Source organism: Tachyglossus aculeatus, chromosome 19, assembly GCF_015852505.1.
Source record: "Tachyglossus aculeatus isolate mTacAcu1 chromosome 19, mTacAcu1.pri, whole genome shotgun sequence".
Taxonomy (NCBI): Eukaryota; Metazoa; Chordata; class Mammalia; order Monotremata; family Tachyglossidae; genus Tachyglossus; species Tachyglossus aculeatus.
The window spans coordinates 3,881,411-3,907,935 of record NC_052084.1 but is presented as its reverse complement, the minus strand read 5'-3'; the positions used below and the strand labels follow the sequence as shown (position 1 = coordinate 3,907,935).

At 45.2% G+C, this 26,525-nt stretch overlaps 1 protein-coding gene across 4 annotated transcripts in view; it reads right to left on the bottom strand.

Annotated features, from left to right (window-relative positions):
- Nucleotides 1–26,525, bottom strand: part of SDCCAG8 (SHH signaling and ciliogenesis regulator SDCCAG8) — a 148,220-nt gene that overhangs the window by 21,968 nt on the left and 99,727 nt on the right. For 3 of the 4 annotated variants that reach the window (XM_038761018.1, XM_038761019.1, XM_038761020.1), the window contains exons 14-16: nt 24,530–24,657; nt 21,572–21,680; nt 12,792–12,923 (exon numbers count right to left, since the gene is read on the bottom strand). In XM_038761018.1, the coding sequence (XP_038616946.1) occupies nt 12,792–12,923; nt 21,572–21,680; nt 24,530–24,657 (369 nt within the window). Of the gene's footprint in view, nt 1–12,791; nt 12,924–20,952; nt 21,024–21,571; nt 21,681–24,529; nt 24,658–26,525 lie in introns of those variants that run through there. The other variant, XM_038761021.1, reaches the window with a different exon arrangement.

Here is a 26,525-nt window from a genome sequence, read left to right as displayed (position 1 = left end):
CACTAAAATGACCGGATCATTGTTCTTTGTGAGCTATCCAGTGATGATGGACTTCCAGAATCCCAAACTGTCCAGGCTTTGAGCCGAGAGCTCTGTTGACGTGATCCTGAACACGCAAATAACCAAAATAATATATTTCACTAGCAACTACCATTCACCCTTTTACTAAAAATAAATTTTGCTTCAGATATATGGTGTCAGTCACCAAGGATTGGTATGTGTGGCGCTTCGTTTCAAACGCCTCAATCATCAATCGATGCGATTTACTGAATGCTTACTGTGTGTGGAGCACTGTACTAAATGCTTGGGAGAGTACAAAGAGAGCAGAGTCCATAGACACATTCCCTGCCTACAGTGAGCTTACAGTCCGGACAGGATTGGGCCCCCAGATCATCTGAGAGCCAACGGTACTTGAAATCTTTTTATTACCAAGGCTGCTGATTTCCCGGAGCATGAAGTTTGGGAGAGAAATCAATCAATCAATCAATCGTATTTATTGAGCGCTTACTGTGTGCAGAGCACTGTACTAAGCGCCTGGGAAGTACAAGTTGGCAACATATAGAGACAGTCCCTTCCCAACAGTGGGCTCAGAGAGATAGGGAGTGAGAGTGAGAGGAGATAGGGGAGAGGGGGAGACAAACTAAGCAAGAGAAGCGTGGCCTAGTGGACGGACCTGGGTTCTAATCCCAGCTCCACCACTTGTCTGCTGTGTGACCTCGGGCAAGTCACTTCACTTCTCTGGGCCTCAGTTACCTCATCTGTAAAATGGGGATTAAGACTGTGAGCCCCAGGTTGGACATGGACTGTGTACAACCTGATTACCTTGCATCTACCCCAGGATTTAGTAGAGTGCCTAGCATATAGTAAGTGCTTAAGAAATGCCATGAAAAAAAAAGGGAAGGAGGAGAAAGGGAAAAAACTGAAGAGGGAGAGGAGATTCATTCATTCAGTCGTATTTATTGAGCGCTTCTTGTGTGCAGACCACTGTACTAAGCACTTGGGATGGTACAATAGAACAATAAACAGTCCCAATCCCTGCTCTCAGTGAGCTTACAGTCTAGCGATGGAGAGAGAGACAGAGACAGATCCGGAGCCCAATCCCTTCATCACCCAAGGGTTCATGGTCAATAATTTAAGGTCCTCTTGATGGTAATAATAATAATGTTGGTATTTAAGCGCTTACTAGGTGCCAAGCACTGTTCTAAGCGCTGGGGAAGATACAAGGTAATCAGGTTGTCCCAAAAGCAGCATGGCTCGATGGAAAGAGCACGGGCTTGGGAGTCCGAGGTCATGGGTTCTAATCCCGGTTCCCCCACATGTCTGTTGTGTGTTCTTGGGCAAGTCACTTCACTTCTCTGGGCCTCAGTTCCCTCATCTGTAAAATGGGGATTAAGACTGTGAGCCCCACGTGGGACAACCTTATCACCTTGTATCCCCACAGTACTTAGAACAGTGCTTTGCACATTGTAAGCGTTTAACAAATGCCATTATTATTATTATTCTTCATCCCCACTTTACAGATGAGGTAACTGAGGCACAGAGAAGTTAAGTGACTTGCCCAAGGTCACACAGCTGACAAACGGCAGAGTCAGGATTAGAACCCATGGCCTCTGCCTCCCAAGCCCGTGCTCTTTCCACTGAGCCTCCTTCACCCTTACCTGGCTTACGCATTTCATATCTACACTGTAAGCTTGTTAGAGTGTCCTCTAACTCTCCCAAGTGTTTGGTACTGTGCTCTGCCCATAATAAGTGCTCAATAAGTACCATTGATTGATTGATATCTGACAGGCTCTACTCCAGAAACGCTGTTGATGTCAGCCTGAGCAGAACCAGCCATTCTGAAAATCTCTTGATTCCAGTCAAGTGTTTTCCACACGCTTGACTGGCAGTCTCAGGGAGAAGCTTAAGTCAAGATTTTGCTCCTGAATGAGACTTGTTTGTATTTCACGAAAGGAGATCATTTTCTATTTTAAAGGCTTTCACTTTGCTACTCTCTTTCAGTGTGGAAGTCATTTCGGAGGAGCTTCGGGTGGTTATGTTAAAAATGATCTGTCTATGGCCTCTGGTCTGTAACACAGTTGAGTCACGCTGAACTCACTCTGACAAACCAGAGCTTCATCCTGTACCGAGATTACTGAAGGAGAGTAATGCTATCATACGTAAGCAAATGCATTAATATGAATATGTACACAGGCATACGCATACCCGCAAATACATTACCAGAGCACACGCTAACCAAATTTAGTCACTGATTACTTGGAACCCGAATTTCCCAATATTGAAAGGGCCAGAAATCTCCCACACGTATAGGCGTACACACATACGCAAATAGGTCACCAAAACACACGCTAACAAAACTTGGTCGCTAAATACTTGGAACCTGAATTTCCCAATACTGAAACGGTCAGAAGTTTCCCACCAAAAGAATAACTTTTCAATAAAAATGAAATGTCCCATTTAGACTGTGAGCCCTAAGTGGGACAGAGTCTGTGCCTAACCTATCTACCCCAGTGCTTAGAACAATGCTTGACATAATGAGTGCTTAACAAATACGATAATAATAATAATAATAGTAATGATAGTAGTAATAAATAATGATGATGATGATGATGATGAATGGCCCAGAGAAGGCTTGAAAATAAAAATAATTTGCAAGGGATGTCAGAACATTTGGGGGTTGCTTTTGAAACACTAAACTGAAGACCCGTGAGCTGTCATCGCCGTGTGGATCTCTTGGCTCTAAAGCAGACCCGGTTTGCTCTGTCTCTTCCAAGGAAGCGGCTTTGTTGGGAAGCAGCTTGGCATAGTGGAAACAGCACAGGCCTGGGAGTCGGGAGGTCATGGGTTCTAATACCGGCTCTGCAACTTGTCTGCTGCATGGCCTTGGGCAAGCCACTTCACTTCTCTGGGCCACGGTTCCCTCGTCCGTAAAATGGGGATTAAGACTCGGAACACTATGCGGGACAGGGACTGTGTCCAACCCGATAGGCTTGTATCCACTCCAGCGCTTACTACAATGCCTGGCATAATAAACACTTAACAAATACCATTACTAGTACTATTGTTATTTCCTTCTGCTACATCTATCCTTGATGATAATAATAATAATAATAATGGCATTTATTAAGCGCTTACTATGTGCAAAGCACTGTTCTAAGTGCTGGGGAGGTTACAAGGTGATCAGGTTGTCCCACGGGGGGCTCACAGTCTTCATCCCCATTTTACAGATGAGGTAACTGAGGCACAGAGAAGTTAAGTGACTTGCCCAAAGTCACACAGCTGACAATTGGCGGAGCCGGGATTTGAACCCATGACCTCTGACTCCAATGCCCGTGCTCTTCTCCGTTGAGCCACGCTGCTTCTCGAAGATGATGATGATTCCAGCTCCCTTAACAGTGGCCAAATCACACGGCCAAACAGGGGCCAAGCCAACAGATCTGGCCCCTTTATGAAGTTAACCACGCTGCGTCGGTCAGACTTTTAAATTCTGGACTCCAAATCTGACCCAATCTATAATAATAATAATGATGGTATTTGTTAAGCGCTTACTATGTACAAAGCACTGTTCTAAGCGCTGGGGGGGGGGGGGGGTACAAGATCAGGTTGTCTCACGTGGGGCTCACAGTCTTAATCCCCATTTTACAGATGAGGTCACTGAGGCACAGAGAGGTTAAGTGACTTGCCCAAAGTCACACAGCTGACAATTGGCAGAGCCGGCATTTGAACCCATGACCTCTGACTCCTAAGCCCGTACTCTTTCCACTGAGCCGCACTGCTTCTCTGAAATGCTATCTCATTTCAGTCACTCAACCCATTGGTGGAACTTACTGAGTGCTTACTCTATGCAGAGCACTGTAGTAAGTGCTTCATCGTAGGCCTGTTACCCGGGGATCTAGGAGGCTTGGGTCTCTGTTGCAGACCAAACTGTGGGATTCAGTACCTGGTCTTCCGATGAGCAGCGGCCCTGAGTGGTCACCCCTGCCCCGCTGGACCACCTCGCCTATGGGAAGCAGGGCTTGGCGACTAGCTCACTGGGGCCCCAGGGTGACCCCGAGGCCTGGAGGCTCTGCAGGAGTTTGGTCAAACTACCACTCCTGCCTGGGGGACACCCTAAAAATGTCTTGGGTTTATGGTATTTGTTAAGCACTTACTATGTGCCAGGCACTATTCTAAGTGCTGGGGTAGATACAAGCTAATCAGGTTGGACACAATCCATGTCCCACGTGGGGTTCACAGTCTTCATCCCCATTTTACAGGTGAGATAACTGAGGCCCAGAGAAGTGAAGTGACTTGCCCAAGGTCACAGAGCAGACAAGTGGTGGAACCTGGGACTAGAACCCAGGTCCTTCTGACTCTCAGGCCTGTGCTCTACCCACTAGGCCACGATGGTTCGCTAAATGGTTGAGAGGCAATGTGGCCTAATGGCTGGAGCACAGGTCTGGGACTCAGAACACCTGGGTTCTACTCTTGGCCCTGCCAATCGCTTGCTCTGTGACCCTGGGCGAGTCGCTTCATTTCTCTGTGCCTCAGTTTCCTCCACTGTAAAATGGGGATTAAATACCTGTTCTCCCCTCTACTTACACTGTGAGCCCTGCGCAGAACAGGGATTGTGTCCGATGATGATAGTATTTGCTAAGCGCTTACTATGTACAAAGCATTGTTCTAAGCACTGGGGGGATACAAGGTGATCAGGTTGTCCCACATGGGGCTCACAGTCTTAGTCCCCATTTTACAGATGAGGGAACTGAAGCACAGAGAAGTGAAGTGACTTGCCCAAAGTCACACAGCTGACAATTGATGGAGCCGGGATTTGAACCCATGACCTCTGACTCCAAAACCCAGACTTTTTCCACTGAGCCACGCTGCTCTCTTAGTCCGATCTAATTAACTTGTACCTTCCCCAGCGTTTAGAACAGTATTTGACACATAGTGAGCGCTAAACGAATGCTGTAAAAAAAAATCCTGCTGATCCTCCTGCTTAAGGAAAATTGAAGCGGCAGGAGAAGCAGCATGGCTTCCCAGATAGAACCCCAGCCTGGGAGTCAGAGATTCGTTCTAAACCTGGTTCTACAACCTGCGTACTGCGTCACCTTGAGAAAGTCACTTAACTTCTCTGTTCCTCAGTCACCTCATCTGAAAATGAGGATTTAATACCTGTTCTCCCTCCTAAGTTAGACTGTAAGCACCATGTGGGACGGGGACTGTGTCTGATAATGTTGTATGTACTACTGCAGTGTCTGGCACATAGTGAACACTCGAGAAATAATCTCACCGTATTGCACGGTGCTCTCCCAAGCGCTTAGCATAGTGCTCTGCACACAGTAAGCTCTCAATAAATACCATTGATGGCCATGTTATTATTGTTACTATTTTTACTGCTAAAAATCAGATCGACTGCTTCCTTGTCCGGACTGGAAGAGGTTATGTGGGAGAAGCATCATGCAGCGTTCAATCAGTTTAAATAATTTTCTCAAGCTACTTGAGGGTGCTTGCCCTTGCCTATTTCTGTTTATCTTTAATCAGTTAATAGGAAGAACCCAGATCCCCAACTAGAAAAACACCAGCATGTGTCTGTGAAAAAATGAACTCAATTTTCCATCCCCACTAATGGTCAGCCAGTTCCACGTGAACTTACGCCATCACCGACGGAAATATGGAGCTCACCAAACTTGAATGATAGCAGAAGACGGTCGTTGGATTGAAAACAGGAATCGCTTTTTACCTCGAATGTCCACTTTGCTGCTGACAATGATGCTAAAAACTGGCCGAATTGAGCGAATGAGTCAATTAATAGCGTGGCATAAAGGATCTTCATTGTCACTTGCTTCTCCCCTTCCCGTGATTTCTTTTTTATTGTTCTACCATCCTTCCTACACCCTTCCTATGGAGAAGCAGCATGGCTCAGTGGAAAGAGCCCGGGCTTTGGGGTTAGAGGTCATGGGTTCAAATCCTGGCTCCGCCAACTGTCAGCTGTGTGACTTTGGGCAAGTCACTTTACTTCTCTGAGCCTGCTACCTCATCTGTAAAATGGGGGATTAAGACTGTGAGCCCCTCATGGGACAACTTGATCACCTTGTAACCTCCCAACGCTTAGAACACTGCTTTGCACATAATAAGCGCTTAATAAATGCCATCATTATTATTATTATTACACACCTCATAGTGTGCTAGGATTAGTTGGTGAAGGCTTTGAGATTTTCTAATGAGAGGTGTTATGTAAATACACAGTATTATTTTGTCTTTATTCCAGCAATTCTGAGTTTGAAGTGGTTTAGCATGGGTAAATGTGTTTAATAACATGTATCGATTTCATTTCCTTAGTCGGTGATTCCTACGTAGCCTGGGAAAATTACCTGGAAGCCAGATGCCCTCGCGATCTACAACAATGAGCCCCATCATCCTTTCAACTTGTTTAGTACGTGACCATTCAATCAGCCTTGGGCAAGTCACTTTACTTTTCTGTGCCGCGGTTCCCTCATCTGTGACATGGGGATGAAGAAGGTGAACCCCATGTGGGACAGGCTGTGTCCAACCTGATTGTCCCGTATCTACTCCAGTGCTCAGTACAGTGTTTGACACATAGGAAATCAATCAATCGTATTTATTGAGCGCTTACTATGTGCAGAGCACTGTTGACAATTATTACCTCATGTCAATCAATCGATCCATTAACCAGAAGAGTGCTGGCAACTCATAAGCACTTAACCCATCTGACAATTATTAACCCCCTGGCAGCCACCCAGGGCCCCGCTGACTCTGCTTCTCTCCCAGGAGCTCTTGGCGCTCAATAAACAGCCCACGGGGAAGTACACTGAGAGGGAGCAAGTTGGCCTGTGGGAGAAGCAGCCTGGCATACTGAATAGAGCACAGCCCTGGGAGTTGGAATCCTGGCTCCACCACTCGTCTGCTGTGTGACTTTCGGCAAGTCCCTTCACTTCTCTGGGCCTCAGTTACCTCATCTGCATAATAGAGATTGTGATGGTGAGCCCCACATGGGATAAGGACTGTGTCCAACCCGATTTGCTTGTATCCACCCCAGTGCTTAGTACGGTGCCCGGCACGTAGTAAGCACTCAACAGATACCACAATTATCATAATTATTATTATGAGGGAACTGAGGAACACACACAGCAGACAAAGGGCGGAGCTGGGATCAGAACCTAGGTCCTTCAGACTCCCAGGCCCGAGCTCTAGCCACTAGGCCATGCTGCCTCCAGCGTGGCCTACTTAAACTTTTGTGAACGAGAAGAAGTTCTGTGAGCAAGCGGTGGGGCTCCCTCCCCTCGCTGAGGGCCATAGAGGAGATCCTGGGATCAGAGGGGCCACTGAGCTTGAAGCGTGGCAAAGGACTACGGCTATTAGCTATTCCAAGAACTTGCCTTATCCCGCCTGGATTACTGCATCAGTCTCCTCGCTGACCTCCCTGCCTCCTGTCTCTCCCCACTCCAGTCTTTACTTCACTCTGCTGCTCGGATCATTCTTCTACAAACACATTCAGTCCTCAACTCCCCACTCCTCAGAAGGATGGTGGCGGGCCATCCACCTCTGCAGCCAAAAGAAACTCTTCACCGCTGGCTTTCAAGCTTTCCATCAGCTCTTCACCTGTTCGCTAAACCTCCATCTCACGTATCTCGCCGCGACCCTCCACCCTCTGGCCTGGAACCCCCTCCTCCTTCTCAGAAGACAGACACACCGGCCGTGGAAAACCGACCGGCTGAGAGATCGGGGGAGCGTCAGGGGACCACCCGTGGACCTTGTGCACTTGGTCTTCGATCAACCTTACATCTGACTGCATTTTAGAAAAATGATCCGTGTAGTTGTATTTTGACAGCTCTCTTTACAGCAGTAAAACAAAATGTGTGCATCGCAAATGGCAAGGATTCAAATTTCAGCTATGTTTATCCAAAATAGCACTGAACTGCTTCTGTACTTATGCTATACTGCCTACAGCTTTACGGAAGGGGAGACAGATGGGATGAATTTAGCAGGGAAACAGCTGTGGCTTGAAGAAGAGACAAGCAAAAGTTTTGCTGTTGGGCTCCGTTACGTAGCAAGGTACCAGTGAAACGTGCGTCCGTGAGGCAGCCAAAAAAAAAAAAGCGCTTTCCGTTCGACTAGGTGATAATTACCTCTTCTAAATAGCTGACGGCGTTCTGAGGCGCAGCCGAGAGGTGTAACGGTGAAGCGATTCGGCACGAGGGACCGCGTCTTGTTGGCGATCTAGGCTCCCCTTCGGGGTGAAGGGATCCGGAGGCCACTGACCCCGGAGAGATGTCTGCTAGCTGACTTTGGGCAAGTCGCTTTTCTTTGGGTCTCAGTTCCCTCATCTGTAAAAATGGGGATTGCGACTGTGAGCCCACATAGGACAGGGAATCTGTCCAACCTGATTTGCTTGCTTGGCACATAGTAAGTGCTTAACAAATACTATAACTATTATTATTCTTCCCAGAGCTTAGATTATTATTATTCATCCCAGAGCTTAGCACAGTGCCTGGTACACAGTAAGCGCTTAACAAATACCACACATTATTATTATTACTATGACACATCGGCATGGGCTCCTGAGGGCAGAATGGAGAGACTGAGAGTCAGAGTCAGTCAGTAAATCATATTTATTGAGCGCTTACTGTGTGCAGACCACTGGACTATTATGAAGAGTGCGGCTGTGCCCAGAGCTTTTGCACAAAACCAGGATGGGGGACGGGCTGCGTTTGATCCCTTTCCTGACTGCCTCTTCGCAAGGTCCATCTCCTCCCTCGTGAGAAGGGATTTTTAGCCTCCACACAGCACAGGAAGAATCTGGGGTGTTCACCCTATCGGAGTCTGACTTCCTCTAAAGGAGTCAGGGAATGGGCCTGCTAATACTGTTGTAGAGTACCCTTCCAAGCACTTAGTACAGTGCTCTGCACATAGTAAGCACTCATCAAATACCATGGATTGACTGACTGATCTAACCACAGCTTTTTGACATTTGGCCTCTCTTTTTAGGTAAAAATCTTTATTCTGGTTGCCAGAAACGGTGTGAGTCAGTCAGTCGATTGTATTTATTGAGCGCTTACTGAGTGCGGAGCACTGTACCAAGCGCTTGGGAGAGTACGATAGAACAGACACATTTTCCGGCCCATAACAACCTTACAGTCTAGAGGGGACCTAAAAGTTTTGCCTGGCCACTGCTGCCCTCATAAGTGATGAATGTTGCAGAAAACCTAGTGGTTTAAAAAGTGGGAATTAAAAAAAAAAAAGAAATCATGCCAAAGCAAATGACTATTATGTGCTAGTTTAGTACAAAAGTGGACCCTAGGGTAAGATCTGGAAACAGAGGAACCAAAACTTCTATAAACATTTCTACCACACATGTAATCGTGACCCTCAGAGAGGAGGGCAGATTGCATAAACGACGATATAGATTCACATCACGTTCCACTTGTGGATGTCACTATGCCCCGCCCATACCGATGGCATTATGGTTTCCGCAGTAACCAGAGAAACAAAAAGTAGAAAGACTAAAAATGCACAAAAGGCAAATAAAAGAAGATAAAGATGTGCCATAAACACAGTATGTGATGCTATTCGGTTCAACAAAATTTGCTTTCGCACATCACTTGGGTGAGGCAATATATCTAGAAAAGCAAAATGTTCCGAGCCAGATAAAAGCGCCCCAAATTAACACTGTCTCAGTCCCTCTTTGACTCTCCAAGTGATTTTCACCTGACTTTCCCCTGTCCCAGGAAATGAGAGTGATGTCTTTGAGGAAGAACAGGGCCGGCTTACGTCAAGACTGAGGTATTGCTGCCATATCCAGTGCTATGCACACGGTAAGCGCTCAATAAATACAATTGATTTATGCATAGAGGAAGAGCGTGGCTTAGCAGATACAGCTTGGGCCTCGTAGTCAGGAGGACCTGGGTTCCATCCCGGCTCCGCCGCTTGTCTGCTGTGTGACCTTGGGCAAACCGCTTAACTCCACTGTGCCTCCGTTTTCTCATCTGTAAAATGGGGATTAAATCCTACTCCCTCCTACTTTGGGTGAGCTCCACGTAGGACAGGGATTGATTATCTTCTGTCAATCCCAGCGCTTAGTACAGTGCGTGGCTTGTAGTAAGCATTTCACAAGTGCCAAATAAAAAAAAAAAGCACCTATAAAAAGCACCTGCCTTGACGCGGAAAATGAGAGTGATTTCATGTGTGAAGTGTGTATTCCATGCAGAAAATATTTCCTTACTGTTCCATGGAAAATGTATGTGAGTGTGCCTGTGTGAAATTCACTTCTGTCACTGAGAAAACGCCCCCACCTCTAGGGTAGAACAAGGTAGATGTTTAACAAGTCGTCAGGGGTACTACTGAACAGCTGCGGAGAAGAAGTAGAGGGGTCCCGATGAGATGGCAGGAAATGCAGTGCACACAGTGAACGCTCAGTAAATACGACTGATTGATTAACTGCTTGGAAACGATAGGCAGTCAATGACCATCATTTTACATGCTTTCGTAACTCCCTTTTCAGACAGGGTGCACTTGCGACTGTGAGCCTGTCGTTGGGTAGGGACTGTCTCTATATGTTGCCGAATTGTACCTCCCAAGTGCTTAGTACAGTGCTCTGCACACAGTAAGCGCTCAATAAATACGATTGAATGAATGAATGAAGTATATCACTGTCTAAATATTTGGGATGCATTCTAGCCTGAGGGTGACTTGGCAAAGTGAAGACTGGATTGAATCAGACGTCTTCTTCTCAAACACTAATGGAAAAGTATATAGGTCGAAAGAGAGTCTGTTGAGTGCTATAGCGATTTTACCATCAAAGATTTTTTGAGCCCCAGTACAGTGGGGGTTTATACTTTTTTCCCGAATCTAAGGAATTCTGAACAGTGAACGTGTCAAATTCAGGTATCACCCGTCGACAACGGCCCTTCTGTGTGCTTCATTTTTGGTTCGTTGTCTTCATGTGGCAATTATGAGTGGATCTGTGTACTTAAAGTTCAGCTTTCTGTGCTTTATCCCTGCGCTATTTCAGTGCATAAAATAAGATGTTTACAAAGACCAACCCGAGACCGATACTCTACAGCAGTTTAACAGCAAATTTCTACTTTGGGTATATAACAATAATTGGGATCTTTCTACTGGCCTTACATAAACTCAGATTAGTAGTAAAATCTAACTACCAGTCCATTTGGCAAACCCCTGTTCTTCGAGCAGTTGCGAATTTGTTCCGACCGTGCTTTCCATTTCCCGGTGCTCAGGGCCCTGGAAAGTGGGGGACAGGAAGCCATGGGCCGAGAACCCTGGGGTCACCGCAGGGGAATGACATGACAAGGAAAAGCTAACAAGACAGGGCACCCAAAATGGGAAGTTCCAGTGCTGATCTTTTGCTCTCATTTCAGCCCACACGGGAAGGTTCAGCAGCAATCGGATAACTGGCAGTTCAGAATGGGGTCTTCAGGGGTCACCATGCCCAACCCTTTTATCATTATTACTATTATAACTAATAGTATATTTATTAATATAATTGTATTAATAATAATCATGGTATTTGTTAAGCGCTTACTATGTACCAAGGACTGTACTACGCACTGGGGAAGATCGTGAGGTCCCACATTCTAAGTAGGAGGGAGAAGAGGTACCAAATCCCTATTTTGCAGATGAAGGAATTGAGGCACAGAGAAGTTAAGTGACTTGCCCAAGGTCACACAGCAGACCAGTGGTGGGGCCAGGATTAGAACCCAGGTTCTATGACTTTTGGGCCCAGGCTCTTTCCACTAGACCACCCTGTCTTTTTTCTTTGACCCCAGTATTAACTCTCCTGCTTAACCACATCGGGAAGGGAATTCTTCCTGGCATTTAAGTTGAGCCTTGAATCATTATTTTGGTTTATCAATCAAGGGTATTTATTAAGCGCTTACTGTGTGCAGAGCACTGTATTAAGTGTTTGGGAAAGCACAGTACAACAGAGTTAGTAGACCTGTTCCCTGCCCACGCTTGGGAGAGTACAATATAACAATAAACAGACACATTCCCTGCCCGCGATAAGCTTACAGTCTAGAGCGGGAGGCAAACAGTAACATAAATGAAGAATTGATGGATATGGACATAAGGGCTGTGGGGCTGGGAAGGGGGTGAAGAAAGGGAGCAATTCAGGGTGACGCAGAAGGGAGCGGAAGAAAAGGAAAAGAGGGCGTAGGGAAAGTCTCACACTTACCTGTTTCAAGGGAAAACACATCATGGGGAGAGAAGGGGAAATGAGCTCCGTCCTGAGTGGAAAAAGTTTTCAGTTTGTCTCTCCCATTAAGCTCCTTGGAAGCTCCTTGGGGGCAGGGAATGTGTTACATTTCTTTATTTGGTACTTCCCAAGCACTCAGTCCAATGGGTTCTCAGGAAATATTACTATTCCCACTAGGAGCAGAGGTTGTTCAACAGAACTCAGATTGTAGGCTCTGATGGCTTAAACCATGAAAGAAAGAGAGAGCCCAGGCTTGGGTGTCGGCGGTTGTGGGTTTTAACCCCGGCTCTGCCACTTGTCAACTGTGTGACTTTGGGCCAGTCACTTCACTTCTCTGTGCCTCAGTTCCCTCATCTGGAAAATGGAGATTAAGACTGTGACCCCTAAGTGGGACAACCTGATTACCTCAGATCTACCCCAGCGCTTAGAACAGTGCTTGGTAGAAAGTAAGCGCTTAACAAATACCATCATGATTATGAAAGAGAGATCGCTATGTCCACACAGCCAACAGTTCCGCTATATTTCTCACCCCCTAACAAAGGCACCACTGAACAGTTAAATCTAATAAATTTACTACCTCAGCTTCATTCGCTCGTGCATTTTTCCATGTTGGATACACTGTTCCTCTAAGTCTTCGTTTCTTTTCTGCAGCTTTTCCACTTTGTCATGCATGTACTCGTTTTCCTGATTAAGCTGAAGGATTCCAGATCTGGATATGTGAAAACATAGCAATAATGGTTGTTACTGGCTTTGGAATGCTTTTTTTTTTTTTTTGAAAAACCTAAACATGGACACACATTCGGTTCTTACTTACCTTGCTACTCAAGCATTAACTCATCACTCTATCCTCCTTTCCTCCTTACCATCTGTAATTATTTTAGTACCTTTCACCTCCAGGGATGATGATGATGGTATTTGTTAAGTGCTTACTATGTGGCAAGCACTGTTCTAAGCGCTGGGGTAGTTACAAGGTAAACAGGTTGTCCCACGTGGGGCTCACAGTCTTAATCCCCATTTTTACAGGTGAGGTAACTGAGGCACAGAGAAGTTAAGTGACTTGCCCAAAGTCACACAGCTGACAAGTGGCGGAGCCAGAATTAGAACCCACAACCTCGGACTCCCAAGCCCGGGCTCTTTCCACTAAGCCACGCTGCTTCTGGGGAGTTTTAGTTCCTTGAGGGCAGGGATTGTTTCTAACTCTACTATACTCTTCGAAGTGCCGCACGCCGTAGGCACTCAATACATATCACTGATGATAGATTGATTGACTGAATCCTTATGCGAAGGGGCTCACTAAAATTCAAAAAAGCAACAGATCTCCTTACTCCCTTTCAAACTGGAGGCAAAAAGCTATTTATTACTATTCTCTGGAAGCCAAAAATTTGAAGAGAAGTTGTTTGCAGAGAGTAAAATACCACAAGTAAATATGAGCAACTATCTCCTCTTCTCAGAGTGAAAAGGTATTTCCCCCGTTTTTTTTTAATGGCTTTTGTTAAGCGCTTACTATGTGCCAGGTACTAAGCGCTGGGCTAGATACAAGCTAATCAGGTTGGACACAGTCCCTATCCCACTTGGGGCTCACAGTCTCAATCCCCCATTTTACAGATGAAGTACCTGAGGACGAGAGAAGCGAAATGACTTGCCCAAGGTCACACACCAGACGAGTGGTGGAGCTGGGGTTAGAACCCAGGTCTTTCTGATGCCCAGGCCTGGGCTCTATCCACTAGGCCACGCTGCTTCTCTAATTCAATGCAAATTCCAATTTAATTCAAGTTAAAACACAGCCACAGCTCTAGGTAAAGGCAATTCCACCTAGATGAGTGACATTTCCAAATCTGATTCTGGCCTCAGAATAATTCAGCAAGGACGGAGCCTAGCCATATGTCACAGGTCCTTGCCTCTCCCCACCTACTAAGTAAGGATCATATCTGGCTAGGCTACTGACAGCCCTGCCTCACGGACTGTTCTCCGACCATTTGCTCGCCTCTCGTGGATGGACCTTAGCGTGTTTGCTCGTTCTCAAAGGAAGAATGACATATGAGCAGGAGTCTGTCACCACGGGGCATTCTTTTAAAAATGCAGAAACATGCAACTTTTTTGAGTTAATTTTTTTTAAATAGGCTTGCAAAAACACAACATACGCTAGTTTATTTGAAATCATCGATACGTTAAATATCAAAAAAAAATCTTACGGAACACCACATATACGCAATTGCCTTAGGTTTTTTAAAAAAATAATTGATAGAATTATCTATGTATTTCCTTACTTCTTTGAAAGGACAGGTACACTCTTAAAGGGCTTTCAGTTATCCACTGGAAATACTGATCCTTTTGGTAACCGATCTGTAAAGCTCTTAATGACCTTTTCATTTTTTTGTGAACTTATAGATTCGCCATTGAGCTTTGGAACTGGGAAAACAATTCTGGATTTTTCTCGATTCTTCAACACGGACGTCATTAGCATCTTGCAAAAGGCCATGAACGGTGATACTAAAGTAAGCCTAAGTAATCAGGTCAAAATGCGGTATCTTTGAATGAAAGAAATGTGCCTTCTACTATTTACCCTAGGCTGGTTTCTTGAGAGAACTGATTTCATCTATGGATTTTTTTAAGGCATAAAATAGTCCTTGCCTTGCATTTTTATAAAACATTTAAATTCACTTTTCAGTTTCATCTGTTTGGACTCTAAAATAATATTTCATTGCAATAATAGAGATTATGACGATAATCTCTTGTCAAGGAAAAGTGTCATCTTCATTTTTTGTCCTTTCAGATCCCAGTTTATATTTTAGGAACTATTGTCACTGGCCAGCACAATTGTAGGGTTCAGTTTCTGGAGTATCCTAACAGAACATCAACCAAATATGCAGAAAAAATAGTTCAGCTGGGTGTGTGTTTTTTACTTCAATTAAACTCACACAGTTGGATACCTACTGTTGCCAAAACAGTAATATAATTTATACATTATAGTCCAAACAGTAAAACTACACTAAAAGTCATTTAACAATATTTATAACACCATAAAATACAGTGTTAAAATATATGAACTGCAATATGTAACAAAATTATAAAATTTGTTTCTCATCATCAGTGATTAAAAACGGGATCATTGCTCTAGCTTCAATACTCACAACCCCGGTGACAGATTAGAATTCAAATCTTAATGATCAATTTACAATTAACAAGATAGAAGTGAAACAAATTAAACCAACCATTATATATAACGAGACCCAACGGGCTCCCATTGTTCCCCTTAATTACAAAACGCAAATCACAAATCCACAATGGGTAGTGTTAAACATCAATCCACAAGGCTAGCAACTCAGAAAGTGACAATCACGGCAAAATGAGACGAAACCATATCGAGCAGCCTGGCAGAGGGCTAAATTCTGAGTGGGTTTTTATTTTATTTTTTTTTAACACGCGCCATTGCGGCACGGACCGTAGCGGCGAGAGCTTGGTTTAATTCCCGTTCCTGGAAGAATGAGTGCTCTCCTTCTCGTTGCTATTCTGTCTTTCCGGGTTTTCCTAATGCCATACATTTGCACCCTGCTACCCTCTGGAACCACTTCCTGCTGTGGTCTTATTCTTCTATCATTTCTAAATCATTTTTATCTGTCCATCCATCCATGGGCTGGTAGCTCATGGACGGCAGTGACCATGTACTAGTGAGTGAAAATATTTATCGAACACTTACTGTGTGCAGACCACTGGACTAAGCATAAGGAAACACTACCCAGATGGGAATATACATGTATCTTGTTTTTGTCACACTATCTCCAGTGCTTACCGCAGTGCTTCACATTCAGTAGGTGCTCAAGAAATAGTACTGATGATGATGATGATGGTGGCATAGTCTTGAAGCTTCATATCCATGCCTGAAGACAGAAAGCAATCTACTCTCGGTAAATTACTAACCCTCGAGCCACTGAAATAAATCTTTAATCGTCTCCCTTATAAATACGATTGTAATTCCAATGGCACGGAACGTGCCTACCCTACGGAAGCGTGTTCGGAGGAGGGGCGTTTTCTTCGGAAAACACCGTTAGAATGCCATTACAGTGCAGAGCACTGCACTAAGCGAGTTAGAAGAGTACAGTAAAACAGAGTTCCCTGCCACAATGAGCATGTGGTATAATCTATCTTGCAGTCTACGATTATTACTTAAAAAAAAGAGAAAAGTGTAGTGTTACTTTATAATGCCGGCTAATCAGATTATTTGGGAATTACTGTGTGCGAAGCACTGTATTAAACGCTTGGGAGAGTACAATACAACAACGAACAGACCCAGTCCCTGCCCATAACGAGCTCACAGCCTAAAGCACTTATGTATGTATCTTTAAATTATATATTATAAATTACTTAACTGTATTCATATCTTTCTCCCCCGCTAGACTGTAAGCTCATTGTTGACAGGACCCCTGTCTGCTAACTCTGTTGTATTGTACTCTCTCAAATGTTTATTAAGCACCTAGTAAGCGCTCAATAAATTTGACTGATTGATTAATACCACTGACTGATGGATTGAATACTGTTGTCTGGAGGGAATTTTCTTCTGGAAGCACCAAATGGCTGCTTACAATGCCAGTTGTAGTATTATTATTCATTCATTCCTTCAATCGTATTTATTGAGCGCTTACTGTGTGCAGAGCACTGTACTAAGCGCTTGGGAAGTACAAGTTGGCAACATATAGAGACGGTCCCTACCCAACAGTGGGCTCACAGTCTAGAAGGGGGAGACAGAGAACAAAACAAAACATATTAACAAAATAAAATAAATAGAATAAATATGTACAAGTAAAATAAATAAATAAATAGAGTAATATTTGCAATATTTTGTATGTCTGTCTTCCCAGTCAGAACGTAAGTTCCTTGCCAGTAAAGCAAATGTTTTATGCTTCTGCTGTACTTTCCTAAGGCTTAGAACAACACAGTGGTGCACCCAACAGGCACTCAATAAATACTATTACTACTAGTGCAACGCCTCTTCCTCTTGTTCTCATTACCAATTAAAGCCACAGAGTAGAATGGAAACAGAGTAGTATTAGTATTTATTAAGCACTTACTTTGGGCAGAACATTGTATTAAGTGTTGGGAAAGAGTACAGGGCTGGGGAATAGTGGGTGCAGATGGGTGCTTGGATGCTTTCCTGTCTTCATTTGGCAGGTGTTTGGCATCCTTTGCCTTTAGTGAGCCATTTTGGGATACTTGGGCTCTTTCGCAAATGACACTGTGGAACACATCAGTCATTGGCCAATCCACCATTTGGAACCATAGGAAGAAGCAGATGCTCTTGTGACCTTGGGCATGCCATTTCACTTCTCTGTGCCTCAGTTACCTCATCTGTAAAGTGGGGATTAAGACTGTGAGGCCCATGTGGGACAGGGACTGTGTCCAAACTGATTACCTTATATGTATCTCAGCGCTTAGTACAATGCCTGGCATATAGCGAGAGCTTAACAAACACCATAAAAAAGCAGTAATATAAATAACCTTCAGGTCTTGCTCCTGGGCTAGGATATCCTTGACTCATCCTTCTGTCTGACTGCATCTGTCTGTCCTAACTCTCTCTCTTAGTGTCTATGTGTATTTATTTCAATGTCTGTCTTCCCTTCTGGCTGTAAGCTCCTTGTAGGCAGGGATCATATCTACTAACTTGATCGCAAGTGCTTAGTATAGCGTTCTGCACACAGTAAGTGCCAATAAATCCCATCAGCTGATAAGCTCGAGAAGGTGCCGCTGCTTAGATCCGGGGTGCGTCAAAGACAACACCCTCTTATCTGGAACGAGAAAAACCGTCAGCCATTCTGAGCTGATGTTTGGCATAAACTCTGAGCAGGTTAGCTTATCCGTCCAATGTTATCCAAAGATTTTTTTTCCTCCGCGTATGCACGGGACTCTCACAGCAGAATCAGCTTATCAGAGACTGCTGTGTTGAGTCCTTCCGGATCCTTCCAGAATTGTTAACGGTGCCAGTTATGGTGGGAAGCAAATGACTGATGACTGTGGCGTAGTGCTTCAGTCGTAAAGGTGGGTATAGGCTAACTGCCGCTGGGTGGATTCGAATGCCTCGAGACAAGCAACGGCCCACTTACAAAGTCGATGCCTGTGAGCTTCCGTTCGGAAGAGGAAAGGCCCCTGCCGGGGGAAAAAAAAAAGAGTATCTGGCACCTATTTCTGTTCCGTGCCCTTCATCAGGAGGTCTTGTTTCACTGTGTGCTGCGATGACAACTCGGTGCCTGGCTAGCCTGCGTGCGGCAGATGCTGTTCTTATCAGACACAGTGGGTCGGAGACGGGAGGGTCGAGAGCGAGATGCCGTCAGAAAGTCAGCTCGGGCGGGGGTGAAGTGTGCTGGCGGGGACTTAGCCGGAGAGACCTGGGTTTCAGCCGGCCCTTCCAGAAGGGGTAGAATCTCTCGAACGTTAACGCCTTTTCTATTTCCGAACGTGGGATGGAGGAGGGGAGGGAAAAGGGCCAGTTTTACCGCTTTGAAAGTTAACTTTCGATCCGCCTCTGGCTAGATTGTACTCTCTGTATATGCAGAGATTGTCTTTAATGTTCGGGTAGCCCAGTGCTATGCACAAACTAAATTTTCAACAACTATCAGCTGTGATAGTAATGACGATCCCCTTCCCGCCCTGAGTTGGTTCCAAACTCGATCAGTCCAGCTCCATTAAACGCAAGGGGGTGGATGATTAGCGGGAGATGGGACAGCTTCTTTTTCACAGCGAAAATCTATCCTGTGGTGGTTTAGTGTGATGAGAACAAAGAGGTAACAAAGAGACAGTTGAGGAAGAGCTGTAATATGCTTTGGTGTCTGTCTTCCCCACTAGACTGAAATCTTCTTGAGGACAAGGATCACGTCTTCTAAGAGCACTCTTTTGAACACCTAGTAGAGAGCTCTCCATCCTGTAGGAGTTCAATACTGATTAACTGATTGAGGGCCCTGAAGCCAACTATCAGGCAATCCTGTTGATGCAACAATATAAATGAGTAACCACTGGACGTTTTTAAGGCGTGATCGATCAATGGTATTTATTGAACACTTTCTACGTGCTATAAGCTCTCGAAGGATACGTTCTCTACCCACTCTGAACGTTCCAACCGTCGACCATTAGCATCTCTATTGCTCTTTCAAAGCCATTTTATATTTGCCGCATTCGCTTTCAAAGTCATTTTTCAAATGACTTTCGTTTTCCGGCTTCGCTTTTCTAGATTACTTCTCCTCTTGGACCGCTTCCACACTTCAACCGAAACCGGCATCTCAAAGAGGCGGGCCTGAGGAGTCTGCTGCTGTGATTCAGCAAGGATGTTGGTTGTTTATCAGAAACTCTAGCTCGCCCAGCTGTGGGAACAGCCGGTGGAAGGGAGCTTCAGGGAGGAGTGGCAGAAGGGATGTAGGGGGAGGGCTCACCTCTCTCTCCAGCCTCTTCTTCCCCCAGCTCCCCTGGCTTGGCTTGCTTTGGCAGTGCCATTTCCCACCTCCCCCACCTCCACAGTCTCCCTCGCCCTGCCATCATTTGGCAATTCTACTGAACCTGCGTAACCGCTGACCGAGACGATCGCTCCCCGCAACTTCAGTGAGGCGCATCTCCAAGACGCCTTCCCCGACTAGGCCCTCGTTTCCTTTTCTCCCACTCTCTTCCGTGTCACCCTTGCACTTGGATTTGCACTCTTTATTCACCCCTCCCTCAGCCCCACGGCGCTTATGGCCATATCCTTAACTTACCGATTTCTATTCATGTCGGTCTCCCCCTCTAGGCTGTAAGCTTGTTGTGGGCAGGGAACGTGTCTACCTGCAGTTATATTGTACTGTCCCAACCGCTTAGTACACTGCACAGAGTAAGTGCTCAATAAATACGATTATTGACTGACTGACTGATTGACTGACTGAGAGAAGGAAGCATGAAAGAGAGAGGTTGAATGGAAAGTCAGTCAGTCAATCATATTTATTGAGCGCTTGCAGGGCACTGTACTAAGAGCTTGGGAGAGTACGATGTAACAATATAACAAAAAGATTCCCTGCCCACAGTGAGCTTACAGTCTAGGGGGGAAGACAGACATTAATGTCAATAAATGGACAGGAGTGCTGTGGGTCTGGGAGGGGGGAATGAATGAAGGGAGCAAGTCAAGGTGCCACAGAAAGGAGTGGGAGAAGAGGAAAGGAGGGCTTAGTCAGGGAACGCCTCTTGGAGGAGATGTCAAGTTTGAATGGAAAGCAGTAGACTTGCTGTATGAAGCCTGTACTCTGAATCTGGCTCTACAGCTATCATTTGCTTCCTAACCTACAAAGATTTGGGAGAGCTACTACCTTTCAGAGGTTCCTGGAGAAATGAGGCCTGGAAAATACTTGGTTTTTTTAATGGTGTTGGTTAAGTGCTTACTACGTGCCAGGCACTGTACAAGTCACAAGGGGTAAATACAAGCTAATCGGATTGGATAGAGCCCATGTCCCACACGGGGCTCACAGTCTTAATCCCCATTTTACGGATGAGGGAATTGAGCCACAAAGAAGAGAAGTGACTTGCCCAAGGTCACACGGCAGACAAGCGGCAGAGCCGGGATTAGACTCCCTGGCCCCTGCTCTATCCACTGGGCAACACTGTTTCTCAAGAGAATTCCAATCGAACGATCCATCCTACGGAAGGCAGATTTCCTTGACAAGTGGCACCGGTCGCACAAGAGCCATTAACAGTGATACAAAGCTGAGCAAATAAACTGCATTTGACCATCACTGGCCATTTTCTGTTAAAGAGCACTCTCAATTTAATTAGGACAGGATCATTTCGATAAGATGTCAAAAGTTACCTAAAAAAAAAAAAGCAAAGGGAAGGATTGGAAAAGGGAGAGTGAGAAATAGCCATTTTATACATGTAGATAATAGGCTTTAAGGTGGAGACAATAGAAAATGATTCATTCTATTCAATCGTATTTATTGAGTGCTTACTGTGTGCAGAGCACTGTGCTAAGCGCTTAGGAGTACAAGCGCTTATTCATGATAATGTTCATGATATTACTATTCATGATAAGCGCTTATACATGATCATGAGAAGAGGATAAGTTTCATATAATATTAGTGGCAGCACTGAAAAGAGTCAGTATCACTGGAGGTAGAAGGAATGCCATGGCAAAATGATAAATAGAAAGGAGTAAAAACCAGGGTGCATGTCATTACCATCATCATCAACATCAGTCCATTTTTAAGCATGAGCATGAAATGCAAACAGCACTTGACTGAAAGCTGGGAACAGAGAAAACAAAAGACACACTTCTGGCTCTCAAACGGAGAGAGAAAAACCACCCAGAGAACATTATATTCTAATTGCACTATGTGGGTATAGAGTTTTGACACATACCTGCTTTTTTCTGTCATTTTCTCTAGTTTCTTTGCCAGGGTACAACATTCCTCTTTTAACTTGGCCAAAAATGCATTCTGGGAGGTCAGCAGTGAATACAGTTCATTTTCTAGGAACAAAATAGTCCACCAACAGGAGACGTGATGTTAGGAAAGAAAAAGAAAAGGCTTTCTAATGTTTAAAAAGTGCAAATACACGAGCTGGATTCTGCAGTGTAGTTGCAATCGGTTCTCTAAGGACAGGCACAAACTCCAATCACTTGGAGCAATTTCTTGCCCTTCAATTCGCTCCCTATCCGAGAGGCGTCATCAGCCCCATTCACCTGCGGCTGTGGTTTCCAATCCAGATCGCTTTTCGTGAAAAGACTTCATTGTAAATCACTTTCTTCAGCTCCCTCACCCCTATCGCTTTCATCTTGAGCTTCTCCATTGTCCTATCCATTAAACCCAAATCAATCAATCGATCAATCCTAATTATGGAGCGCTTACTGTGTGCAGATTCCTGTACTAAGCACTTGGGAAGCCCCAAAATGCGGCAAATGAATAAATGTTCACTATCCCCCTTTTCTGATGGAGGCAGTTGTAACATGGTTTGGTTCAAAGGGCAAAAAACCACCCCCGGATCAAAAGTTCAGACTTTCTGGTCCTCTACCCACAACTCTCAATCAACTTGTTGTGGGCAGGGAGCGTATCTGCTAATTATGTTGAAATGTCCTCTCCCAAGAGCTTGGTACAGTGCTCTGCATATAGTAAGTGCTCAATAAATACCATTGATGGACTGATTAATTGCAGAACATTGAACTAAGTACTTGAAATCTTGGCTACTCATAAACAGAGATCAGACTGCTCATCTGTTTATAGGACTATAAGCATCTTTCAGTACAAAAGGACAACTCTTCAGAGTTGCTTGGTTCAGTTGGGAAGAGAACAGTGATTTCCTTGACAAAACCCACAAGCATCACTCATTCGGGTCCAGATTTTCAGACTTTTTTTTCTCTCTGCTCTTTTCACGTTGGACAGAAATGGGGGTAGTAGTGAAGTCTCCTGACTGATTAACAGAGGCCCTTTTGGATTTCCTCAGTAGGCCAAATTAACCACTAAATTCACAATTAAATTGAGAAGCGGCAGGGCCTAGTGGAAAGCTCTGGGTTCTAATGCTGACTCTGCCACCTGTCTGCTGCGTGACCTCGGGCTAGTCACCTAACTTCTCTGTGCCTCAGTTACCTCATCTGTAAAATGGGGATAAAGACTGTGAGCACCACGTGAGACACAGACTGTGTCCAACTTGATTAGTTTGGATCTATCCCAGAGCTTAGTACATTACCTGGCACACAGTAAGCACTTAACAAATACCATTAGAAAATCCCAACAACGATAAGTTGGTGTCTTTTGTGCCTTGGCTGGAATCTATTTCTCTGGACACAGTGTCCCACGGATTTTAATTCTGACTCAATACTGAGATGCTACCAACTGTAGCTGTTGCTTCACGCTGACCCAAGAGTTGTTTCTCTGCCACGGGGTTAGTTGTGTTTTCCGAGAGCAGATTTTAAGTACTTTGAAAAATGAAGACTAATGGGAACGGGCGTGAGGACTTTCAGCTTCTAGTCTCAGTCGTTAAATTACCACATTCGGGAATAAATCCAGGCCATTTGAAAATGATCCTGACCGACCGTCTAGCCCTATCTATAGTGAGTTTCTAATGATGGCGACAGGGCTCTTGGAAGAACAAAAGGGGGTGGACTCAAATGATCTGTTCCCATATTAAAAGAATGATGGTGTCGGATCGCAGTCAAGGACAACGGAGCTCTCCAACGATTTCACCCTATGATAATTTTCAAAAGCATGGTGTATCCAGTAATGGCTCCAGAGGATGCCTTCATTCATTTTTAATTCTTGCCCGGGTTCGGTGGTGTCACTTGGTAGACAAAGACGCCGTCCCGGTGCAATATACTAAGCCACACTGTGCTGGCAGAGAAAGGCCCATCTGAACTTTTGTTTCACTTTTGCTTAAGGAGAGAATCAACTCTGGGGATTCTAATGTCCTCATCTTAAACGTTGTCTAAGGACACACAACTTGTGAGTTCAAGGAACCGCCTCACGCCCCGGTTGAACGAATCCAATTTTCGGAAGGCGTTTTATTTTCCGATTAAAGGTAAAGAGGGCTTCTGGCCATCCACGTCTGTGCCAAGCGAGCCGATGTGATGAAAGATGCCAGCTTCTAGCCAAGCTGCCAGCTGTGGTCAATGCTGGGTTTTAGTGAATTTTAACGGCGCTTGTGAGAACTTGAAGAATGCAAAGCATTCAGCATCTTTCTTCTAGAATGGTGGGGGGAAAGAAAAAAAAACCTATCCGGGCTAAAAATGTTCGAGGCTGCAAAGATTAAATAAAGGAACATATCAATTTGGAGCCACTGAATTGCATCCAGCTGCGACAGTGAATTAAGAACCGATTAATGGCTAAAGCTTTTCTCCAGTTTGGATGCTGAAGCAAACTCATTAGGCTTTTAGAGGAGCTATAATGTGTGTAACTGTGGGAACTGTTCAATGCTATTCAGGAGACTTTAACTGTAAGCTCGGAGCGTTTCCCGCCGAGCTTCTGATGCTATTTTCTTTATATAACATGTGTGCCGGAGAATCCGGCCAAAAAAGAGCCCTTTGTTTTTCTACTTTGTTGTGGTCTGTCTCGGCTTTACGTTTCTTGAACACAGGTAAATAAACTCATAATCCAGATGGTGCAACAGATGTGAGAGCAGCACTCTGAAATCAACAGACAGTGGGCATTGCTTTCCATTTTCTCTTTTAAACGCTAACTAATATGTAATTCGGAATCTCCGGTGTAGTTAGCATCTGCTCGCTTCGGCCAGCCAAAGGTTACAGGTGTTCCTGATGTCATTTCACAGTAAGGCGTGGGCCTGGCTTGTGAGAGAGTGCCCAGGCTCTAATCTCTCCCTACCACCTACCGGTTTTGTCACGCTGGGTCTCCATTTGCTGCATCTTCTGTGTCAGCTCCTGCTCTCTCTGCTGGGCCCGCAGGGCTTGGGCCTTTGTGGTGTTGCTACAGCTCTGCTGAATGCTATCTTTTTCCAGCCTGCGGAACAGAGAGGGGACACACACGAGTTGACACCCGGTTCCTCTCCCGGGACCCCGACCCTGGAGGGTGGATAGCCCTCAGAGGGTGACGTTCTACCCGGTTCTTCATCTCTAACTGGCTCAAGGTCCCCCCCTCCAAAAAAAAAGCACACCCCTTTCCTCACGATGGCAAATATCTACCCCTGACTGACTGACTTTCGGTAAGCGAGAGGCAGTTTCGCAAACAACCCTCCCGTCAGTGTTTGATCGTTGTATTTAGTAACAGGAAAGGAACACGCCCTGTCCTTGCAGTAGTGATAGTATTTACTAAGTTACAGCGCTGGAATAAGCGCTGGGAAAGAAGTACAAACACAAGCCTTGCTCATAATCTCCACCTTAATATCAATTTTGGCCTCTACTTCCCCTGCTGCTGCTTCCCTGGGGTCCCCCAGAAGCCGGTATGGGATCACCCCAGAGTTGTGGAATGCTGTCAGTCCATCTGCCCCAAGACCCTCCTGGCTGCAGAAGGAGAAGCAGTATGGCCTAGTGGATAGAACACAGGATTGGGAGTCAGAAGGACCTGGGCTCTAGCCCCATCTCTCTCACTTGTCTACTGTGTGACCTTGGGCTAGCCATGTCCCTTCTCCGGGCCTCAGTTATCTCACCTGCAAAATGAGGATGCAGATGACAGCCCCGGGTGCGACAGGGAGTGTGTCCCACCTGATTATCCTTTATCTACCCCAGTGCTTAGACCAGTGCCTAACAAGGTGTTTCGAACAAGGGTGTTGTGCAGTCCTTGAGGCAAAGAGGCAGATCACAAAGCAGTAACTGCAAACTTCTAAAGGGCTAGAGGTTGGAAGGATGTAAAGGACCCTCCTCGTTTTTTAATCAGACGCCCTCAATGGGATTATGTCAATATTGGCCGCATCTTGGCTCAGTGGAAAGAGCCCGGGCTTTGGAGTCAGAGGTCACGGGTTCAAATCCCGGCTCTGCCAATTGTCAGCTGTGTGACTTTGGGCAAGTCACTTTGCTTCTCTGGGCCTCGGTTATCTCATCTGTAAAATGGGGATTAAGACTGTGAGCCCCACTTGGGACAACCTGATCACCTTGTATCCTCCCCAGTGCTTAGAACAGTGCTCTGCACATAGTAAGCACTTAACAAATGCCATTATTATTATTATAGAAATAGCATGTGTGCGTAATAATTGTGGTATTTGTTAAGCGCTTACTATGTGCGAAGCACTGTTCTAAGCGCTGGGGTAGATGCAAGGTAATCAGATTGTTCCATGTGGGGTTCACAGTTTTCATCCCCATTTTACATATGAGGGAACTGAGGCACAGAGAAGTTAAGTGGCTTGCCCAAGGTCACGCAGCAGACAAGTGGTAGAGCTGAGATTAGAACCCAGGTCCTCTGATTCCCAGGCCTGTGCTCTTTCCACTAAGCCCTGTTGCTTCTATGTAAATATAGGCAGACACCCACTTATAGGTGTGTACGACAAGGGGAGGCAGAGCTGCAGAAACCTCCACAGAATCTGGCTCCCTCCATATTATGTTGTCTCTCAGTGCATCAACAAACATAACAAAAATCTCAAAAAAAGAGAAAAAATATTAGTAGGACAATTTTGTCAATGAGCCAAAACAAAAAGTAAGGTAAAAACATTAGTGCTGACAACATTTTTAGGCACAGATCTGTTCTGGGCAAAGATCTGGACTAGAAGACTGGGAAGGCAGCATGGTGTAGTGGATAGAGCGTGGGCTCGGGAGTCAGAAGGTCATGAGTTCTAATCCCGGCTCTGCCACTTGTCTGCTGTGTGACTTTGGTCAAGTCACTTCATTTCTCTGTGCCTCAGTTCCCTCATCTGTAAAATGGGGATGAAGACTGTGAGC